Source organism: Haliotis cracherodii, unplaced genomic scaffold (assembly GCF_022045235.1).
Source record: "Haliotis cracherodii isolate W230 unplaced genomic scaffold, xgHalCrac1.p SCAF_15, whole genome shotgun sequence".
Lineage (NCBI taxonomy): Eukaryota > Metazoa > Mollusca > Gastropoda > Lepetellida > Haliotidae > Haliotis > Haliotis cracherodii.
In genome coordinates this window covers 19,837,163-19,846,712 of record NW_027266270.1, presented here as the reverse complement: position 1 = coordinate 19,846,712, position 9,550 = coordinate 19,837,163, and the positions used below count along the sequence as shown (strand labels likewise).

The 9,550-nt window shown below is 42.2% G+C and overlaps 1 protein-coding gene across 1 annotated transcript; it reads right to left on the bottom strand.

Moving 5' to 3' along the window:
- Positions 1 to 4,686: 4,686 nt before the first annotated feature.
- LOC139461916 (amine sulfotransferase-like) lies at positions 4,687 to 9,550 on the bottom strand. Its single transcript, XM_071243403.1, has 6 exons — positions 9,471 to 9,550; positions 7,705 to 7,885; positions 6,544 to 6,867; positions 6,110 to 6,213; positions 5,650 to 5,812; positions 4,687 to 5,002 (listed from the first exon to the last, which is right to left on the bottom strand). The coding sequence occupies exons 1-6, from the start codon at positions 9,504 to 9,506 to the stop codon at positions 4,878 to 4,880; spliced, it is 933 nt and encodes a 310-aa protein (XP_071099504.1). The 5' UTR covers positions 9,507 to 9,550; the 3' UTR covers positions 4,687 to 4,877.

Below are 9,550 nucleotides of genomic sequence, written 5' to 3'. Positions count from 1 at the left end.
ACTCGTTTATTTACAGACCGCCGTCATTTAGCTGGAATATTGCAGAGTGCGGCATAAAACAACAACCAACCAAACAAACAAATAAATCTCACTAACCAACATCTATATTTCTTCGTCAGCAAATCGTCCGAAAAGGGGTGACTGTAACTATGCCTTGGTACAAAGGTGCGCTGACAGCATGGGTTCAGGCGGCAGTTACCCTGGCAACGGTTATCTCGGTTACCCAGGAGGAAGTTATCCCGGAAGACCTGATTACAACAACAGGAGGTGGATGGAATGCTGTTACAGGATGTGTGGGTCTGACTGCCTTGACGACTGAGCGACACCTAGCGGCAACACACATCTACATAGGGTCTTCAACACATGAGCGTCGTACACGAGAAGGACTGTATGCTAACTCATAAACATCTGATGCCATCACACTACAGTAACAGAAGGTTCTTCAAAATGTTGGTAAACTTCCAAGGCAATAATCAACAACGCCCGGGGTCTGATGAATCCATTTAAGTTGTAATACTAGGTTTTACAATTTACGTTTGATAACCTTGCCTCTTGATGTGAACACAATTGTGTTTGATGATTGTTTAAAAGTCACAATTGTTTTTTTACATGAAAATTCCATGACGTAAATCGAACCTTCAACCTTATATATCGTGTATAGTTTTGTTACCCACTGATTTCCAAGTCAGCTGTCGGGGTAGGTGATGAAAAGTTGTTCAGTTTATCATGTCATGACTCCAGCTAGTCCATGCTGCACGTAGTATGTCTCTCGCATACTCTTTGAACGAATTCCTTTTATTCCGCGATACGCTTTATTGTTTCACTATGAGGTGGTTTTGGTTGAAAATGTAAAACCTTGAACTCGGGCTTTTCCCTCGCTCGCATTTTTACAGTTTCAACCAAAACCTCGGAGTTGTGTTTTATCCTCTACATAATACCTTCACTGGACAAGAAATACAGATGGACGTACTGTTGATGATGTGTTACGTGTCAAAATAAATTCTTATTTCAATACAGGTGTTCAAGTTTGAATTCTTCGAGTTTACAAAATATCCAAGGGGTAACATTACCGTTCAGTGTTTGTTTGTTTGTTGTTTAACGCCGCACTCAGCAATATTCCAGCTATATAAAGGCGGTCTGTAAATAATCGAATCTGGAAAAGACAACCCAGTGAGTGACATCATGAGCATCGATCTACGCAATTTGGATACGATAGTATGTGCAACCAAGTCAGCGAGCCTGACCACCCGATCCCAGTTGTCAGGAAGTTGAAAATCACATGACAAAGTTTGCAAATAACAAGTCTCCTCGTCCTGATGGCATTGCTTCAGAGAACTTAAAAAAATACTAAACATCTCATTACCCCTATTCCTACTTTTACTTTTTAATCCAATATTTGAAAGCGGTGTGTTTCCCCAACTAAGGGGCAGAAGTATCACTTGTCCACTATTTAAATCTGGTGACAAGAATGAGGTCAACATTTACACACACATTTCACCGATTGATTCTATGTGTTTTCAGACCTCAATAGTATTGTGAAGAAAATAAGGTAATTGATGAAACACAGGTTGGATATAGACCAAACCAAACGGCTGACAATATTTTTCCACTACACGCAATGATACAGAAATAAGCATGGAAAAAGAAGGGGAGATTATACAGCCTCTTTGTAGACTTGCTGAGGGCTTTTGACACACGTGAGACAAGCTATGTGAAACATGGAACATTGCTGACAAGTCTCAAGGGTATTGGAAAATGTGGTAAATTTGACAACATAAAGTTTATAACGTATTTCCATCAACTACTCAGACCTTTGTGCTCGAGTGAGGAGTTCAGATGGACTGACAAGCCATTTCAATTGCAATATTGGCACCCGTCAGTGATAAGTTATGAGCTTTCAAATATTTATTGGATTTATAAACAAGCTTATTCAACTACAAGGATTTTGGAGGTAAAGGAGTTTTTTTTTTTCAAAGTATTGTAAATATATATGCCATAACGTTTGCTGATGGTATTTCTTTTGTGGCAGATTCCCCATAAACTACAAAAGAAAATAAGTGCTTTAGAAATGGTTTGTTCCAGAACTGACATGAAGGTTAATCTAAAAGAAAAAAGACTCAAGTTTTGGTAGTTAGAAATAGAGGTCCTATGAGAAGTTATGAAACGTGGACATAGTGTGGTGAAAATCTTGAAGCTGTTTCATTTTACATATATCTGGGAATAATGTTTACACCTAAATTGATTTGGACACAATCTCAGACCTGCTTAGCCGCCCACAGTACTAAAGCTGTGATGGTCATAACAGATATCAGAGGAAGGTTGGTGATATGCCATGCAAGGAATTATTCAAATCTTTTAATACTATGATACCCTGTGTTATTGGGCTGAAGGTTTGGGAACCACGTACTGTAAAATAATTGAAGATGTTCAAGTTAAAATATGTAAAGTTTCGAGAAACACTTGTACAGTAAACTACGGTTATAACGAACTCAAAGGGACTACTAATTTTAGTTCGTTATAACCGTAGTTCTTTATAAGCATATATACAGCATAACTACAGCAAATAGTCGGGACCAAAAAAGTAAGTTCGTTATAAGCGTGTTCGTTATAACCGTAGCTTACTGTAATATGGCCCTTGGCTAATGTGTTAGACCACCCCAGCAGTGCACATATATGACAAGAGCTGGTTGAGGCTTTTACATCTCAGCCTAGACAGACCACCCTACGAGTGCTGCAAGATGTTAACTGCTTTGCATGATACTGGGCCACCCATATTAAGAATATTAAATATGTATTTGGATTCGGGTTTGCATTGATATCCCAGGCTGTAGACAATAATGATATGTTTATACATTTGTTCAAACAGAGACTCTTTGACAATTTACAGCAAACCTGGCGCGATAAAGTCAATAACCTATCAGACTCATAGTCTTATAAACATATTAAATCACTTTTAAACATTGAAAGTTACTTAAATATTCCTCTGCCACCTCACCTTAGAAGGATTTTATCACGCTTCAGAGGCAGCAACTTTAACAATGCAGTAAACACAGGAATACCCCATTCTACACCATAGGATTGGTTGGTTTCTTGTTTTACGCCGTACTCAGCAATATTCCATCTATATTACGGCGGTCTATAAATAATCGAGACTGGACCAGACAATCCAGTGATTGACATCATGAACATCGATCCACGTAATTGGGATACGACTAAGTCAGCGAGCCTGACCATCCGTTCCTGTTGATCGCCTCTGACTACAAGCATAGTCACCTTTTACGGCAAGCATGTGTTGCTGAAGACCTATTCTACCCCGGAATCTTCACAGGTCACATCAAATGAAGAAAGACTCATATTGTCTCAGTGAAGGAAAATATTTTATTGAAGATGAATTGCATATTTTGTTTGTGTGTAAACTTTATAATCTCTCAAGAAATAACTTAATGGGTAAATATATAACCACCCCGTCCATACATTCTTTCACAGACTTGATTGCACGACAAGATTATGAAATATTGCATATATAAATACTGGAGTCCCACCAGTCACCAACTGTAGCTGTCTGGAGTCCGACCAGTCACCAACTGTAGCTATCTGGAGTCTCACCAGTCACCAACTGTAGCTGTCTGGAGTCCCACCAGTCACCAACTGTAGCTGTCTGGAGTCCCACCAGTCACCAACTGTAGCTGTCCCGAGTCCCACCAGTCACCAACTGTAGCTGTCCCGAGTCCCACCAGACACTAACTGTTGCTGTCTGGAGTCCCACCAGTCACTAACTGTAGCTGGCTGGAGTCCCACCTGTCACCAACTGTAGCTGGCTGGAGTCCCACCTGTCACCAACTGTAGCTGTCTGGAGTCCCACCAGTCACCAACTGTAGCTATCTGGAGTCCCACCAGTCACCAACTGTAGCTGTCCCGAGTCCCACCAGTCACCAACTGTAGCTGTCTGGAGTCCCACCAGTCACCAACTGTAGCTGTCTGGAGTCCAACCAGTCACCAACTGTTGCTGTCTGGAGTCCCACCAGTCACCAACTGTAGCTGTCTGGAGTCCCACCAGTCACCAACTGTAGCTGTCTGGAGTCCCACCAGTCACCAACTGTAGCTGTCTGGAGTCCCATCAGTCACCAACTGTAGCTGTCTGGAGTCCCACCAGTCACCAACTGTAGCTGTCTGGAGTCCCATCAGTCACCAACTGTAGCTATCTGGAGTCCCACCAGTCACCAACTGTAGCTGTCTGGAGTCCCACCAGTCACCAACTGTAGCTGTCTGGAGTCCCACCAGTCACCAACTGTAGCTGTCTGGAAGCCCACCAGTCACCAACTGTAGCTGTCTGGAGTCCCATCAGTCACCAACTGTAGCTGTCTGGAGTCCCACCAGTCACCAACTGTAGCTATCTGGAGTCCAACCAGTCACCAACTGTAGCTGTCTGGAGTCCAACCAGTCACCAACTGTAGCTGTCTGGAGACCCACCAGTCACCAACTGTAGCTGTCTGGAGTCCCACCAGTCACCAACTGTAGCTGTCTGGAGTCCAACCAGTCACCAACTGTAGCTGTCTGGAGTCCCACCAGTCACCAACTGTAGCTGTCTGGAGTCCCACCAGTCACCAACTGTAGCTGTCTGGAGTCCAACCAGTCACCAACTGTAGCTGGGGACAGCTTCATCATTATGGATTCTGATTGACATACCTAGCTTAAATCTGGACCTTGCCATCTTCTCCTCATACACACGGTAGTTTCCCTTCAACATCTCCTCCATGAACCAGTTCCTCCAGTCTCCAACGATACCTGAATATTCGCCTCAGAGGAACGCGCCAACATCTATGTTAACCAGTTCCTCCGGTCACCAGTTGTATCTGGAGGCAGAAGGCATTGCTTCATCATTCCAGCTTCTGTTTAGCATATCTGTCGTAAAACCTGGACCCTGACATTTTCTCCTCATACACGCTGTAGTACTTCTCCAACATCTCCTCCGTGAACCAGTTCCTCCAGTCTCCAACGATACCTGAAATATAATATATATAGTAAAATCCCGTTGATCCATTCACCCCGGCTCTGGTAAGTACAAAGGCACATGACTCAACAATTGAAGAATAGATAATGACTTTTTTACAGGGAGGGCGAAATGGCGTCCGTTTTGTGTTGTGTAACACTGGCAGAAGTTAAGTAATGAATTTAGAATATCCAGATAGGTGAGTGTGTTTGGCAGAGACTCATCGTAACCTAACGAAGACCCAGGGTACAATAGGTCTTCAGCAACACATGCTTGCCGTAAAAGGCGACTATGCTTGTCGTCAGAGGCGACCAACATGACCGGGTAGTCAGGCTTGATGACTTACTCGTATCCCAATTACGTAGTGCGATGCTCATGATGTCAATCACTGGATTGTCTGGTCCAGACTCGATTATTTACAGACCGCCTTTATGTAGCGGGAATATTGCTGAATGTGGCGTAAACAACAAACAAACAAAAAACCCTAACCCAAACCCTAACCCAAGACACATACATGACACTGTCACGACACAGACATAATCCCGACGAAAAAATACTATCATGACGTATACATAATCAAGACACAGGCACGGGCATAATTAGTACGTAATTAAGAAGTATGCACAACCAAGACACATATGGAATCAAGACTGTCTCACCTTTTCTGTACAGGACGTTTTTACCATCAACCTTGCGGGAATAAGGCTCCTTGTCAACGACCATCCGGGAGAACTTGCATTTGTCAGCAATCGCTCGGCACAGATCGTCATTTCTGGAAAGCTCGAGGAAATCCGAGAGATTCTGAACTGCTTGCAGCGTGTCCTGTGACATGTTCAGATGTTACAACATATTTCACTTCGTTAATGTGGAGACTTTAAACTTCAATCGTTGCAATAATGTCGAAATATTGCCGAAAGCAACGGGCCAGACAGACAGAGAGAGGAGGGGGGGGGGGGGGGGGGGGGGGGGGGGGTTTGATCACCAAATCATAAAAATCGTAAAATACCAACTAGTTTAAGGAGAAATAAAATGTTTCAACCGCATAGCAACACAAACTTTAATTGCATTACCTCCACAGAGGGTAACACACATGACTTCATTTAGTATCAAAATTGTTACCTTGGCTGTTTCTTCATAGATCATAAAGTGTACTGGGATATCTGGGTTTTCAGCAAAGAACTTTTCAGCATCTCGAATATGGTCAAAAAAACCATTCATATCAACTGTAAAACAATAGAAAAAAATCGGGATTAATGTTGATACACAACATAGAAGTTTTATTTCGATCTTGCATTTGGTTCAATAAACTTATTAAATAACAGAGGAATAAACTGGTTTGTGGTCATGAAAAACATTAATATGTACCAAGATTTATACATTGACACGGAATCTAAGATGGCCGCTAGGTTTTAAGATGGCGGTCAATTAATGATTGTAACAAACAGCATTCATTCGTGACAAAGATAATTAATATAACAGCCTGCTTTAAGTGGGAAGGGTGTCACGCTGCAAGGGTTGCAGGATTACCCTGGGCAGCAATGAGGATGACTCACCCTTTCCTTCAAGAAATAAAGTGAGAAAGTCTTCAAAAACACCCTTTTTGTTGACATAAAACTTGCAGTCTACATATGCGCTGTATAAAGACACAGCGACATCTCTGGGATCACGTAGCGGATAGATGACCTTGCATTTCAACTTTTTCAAATCAGTTGGTGCGTTGGAAAGCCATTGGTGGGCGGTGATGACACGTGGTGAAGGGAGACAATTTAAGTCTTCATTTGTTGCAAATTCCAACTGATTATGTCCCTTGTACTTCGGAATAGTCTCAGCTTTACCATTCAACAGCATTGAGACCATTTCAAATGTCCAGTGAGTACCTAGTTCAATTGAGGAAAGGTCTACAAATACGTTCAACATATATCATCACTACTATACCCTATAATGTAACGCATTATACGATATGAAAGAAACTTCAAAGCAAAAATCTTGATATTTTTATTGTTAATAATCCTCGAAAAGGTAATTGTACATTTTTGTTTCCAAACCCTGAAACCACTAAACTAAAAGTTAAAAGGTTTGGTGTTTATTTGGTGTTTCGGTCCTTTTAAGTTCGCAATTAGTAATATTCCCATTTCGTTTAAAGTTCTAAAATTTGTATCAACTGGTCTTATGTTACCCTTCCAAATATAAATCAAGGGGAGGTAAATGCTCTGGGGTCAGGTATTTCAAGCCATGTGGTCTCAGAAGGCACATTTCCAAGTCACCAAGTCAAAATTTATGGTCTAAAAAAATGTCAGTCAATGTTTACACATGTTGTATCTACATCTGTTTCCTCGTCAAAAGATAGTATTGTCGTGTCATTGAAATATTTGTATAATTGTTACATAAAGGAAGGTGTTAATCGAAGGCGGTTCCTTCTTTTTGAGATCGCCAGCATCTGCATCAATTCCAAAGTCGTGAATCAGAATGGGTCTACATCTACTTATTTGTTGTTTGGCAGTTGGTCCAACCGCAGTTGGTACCATTCCAACTCTATTACGGCGGTCTGGAAATAATTCAGAGTGAGCCAGGCAAACTAGTGGGGTTGATATTATGAACAACATCCCTGCCATCAGAGTTATACTTGTATACTCCTCTTTGGGGAGTATACAACCCGATCTACATTGTCAGGCGCTAGAAGGTAACAGTCACGTGACCATTTCATACTACTTTACCTGTTCGTAGATACGCTGGGAAGTACACATCATCCGGCCTCAGCCTCACGGACCTGATCTGTCTCAGAATGGTAGGCCTGTAGTAACAGTGGTAGTACATCCCCTGGAATATCTGCAGCCTGAGAGAGTTGCCTCCCTTATCATCCAGATAGACAACGTTTTGTGGTTCGTTTTCATCCACCTTTGTAAACGATAATCATTTGTACATTTACATAAGATTGTGGTCGTTACTGAGAAACAGTATGAAGCCAAACTGATATATTAGGAATATCATCATATATCGGGGGCACGGGTGGCCCAGTCGTCTAAGGCGCCGCGATTCGCTGTGCAGAGTTGCGTCCCTTGGGCACGCCAGAAACCTATGATTGTGGGTTCGAATCCCGGTTCGCCCCGATTATGTTTCTAGGTTTGTCAGTACCATACCCGTGCTCGTGGGTTTCACCGAAGTGGTAAACGTCTGAGACCTGCATCACTTCGGGCTTTCCTCCCACATTAAGCTGACACGCCGCGATATAACTGGAATACTGTTAAAAGCGGCGTTAAACTCACTCACTCACTCACTCACTCACTCATCATATATCAGAAGACTTTGTTGCGGCCGCACTCAGCAATATTACAGCCATGTGATGGCGGTCTGTAAATTATCGAGTCTGGACCTATTAGGTTAAGAGATATCGTCCGAACAAACACACCAGTATGACCAGAGTCTAAGTCAAATTTGTTGCCATGGAAATGGAAAAAATATATAAATTCTAAACACTCCAAGGTAGCAAAAGACACCATTTGAAAACCTGGTCTCTGTGTGTGCAAAGTGTCATGAAAGAATACCTATTAGTTTTAGAGATATGGTCCGGAGAAACACAATACTATGAACTGAGTCAAAGTCGAACTTGTTGCCTTGGAAACAAGAAAAAAACTTAATTTATATTAAACAGCAAAAGGCACCACTTCAGCCCTTGAAGAAATACATCTTCCAAGTTTGGATGAAAAATGTATGTGTATTAGTACTGCTCCGGAAGCGACACCTGCCACCGTTTCAGCTACGTTTAACGTGTTACCACGAAAACAGGGAACAATCAAATTTTGAAAAAGAAAAGGAAAAGGCACCAATACAGCCCTTGGTGAATATATGTACCTGGTTTGGATGAAAAGTCTTTAACAGTTTTCATGATGAGCCCCGGAAAGAGACGAGGCGTTGACTGCATTCCCCCGCATTGTGTGTGTGTCTGTATGTGTGTGCGCGCGTGCGCGTGCGCGTATGTGAGCAGAGTTGCGTCCCTTGGGCACGCCAGAAAACTATGATCGTCGGTTTGAATCCCGGTTCGCCCCGATTATGTTTGTACATTTGTCAGCACCGAAGTGTTAAACGTCTGAGAACTGCATAACTTCGGGCTTTCCTCCCACAATTAAGCTGACACGCCGTGATATAAATGGAATACTGTTCAAAGCGGCGTTTAACATGTCGTAAACTTAAGGGATTACAGAAGACAAGTTACGCTGAAACCACAGGACCACGTAACTAATAACAATAACAACCTCCTCGACCTCGTCTTGCGAGTTTGTTTGTTATTATTCTCAGCTACATGGGCCTGTGCTTGAACGGTTCAGGCGAGCTATAAATGCACACCAAAAATATAGACTGTAAACATACGTTTGGTTACAGTATCGCAAACGCAACACTGTCGGATGCTTGACCTCTATTTCAAAACAGTGTTGTGTTGATGAATAATGTACTCATTTATAAGGATGATTTCCTGAATACATACCTCCTCTATGGGTGCATCGACAAATGTAAGCGCCATTCTGCGATGCTGCTGTCTGAATGACCCTGAATGCTTGTCAACAT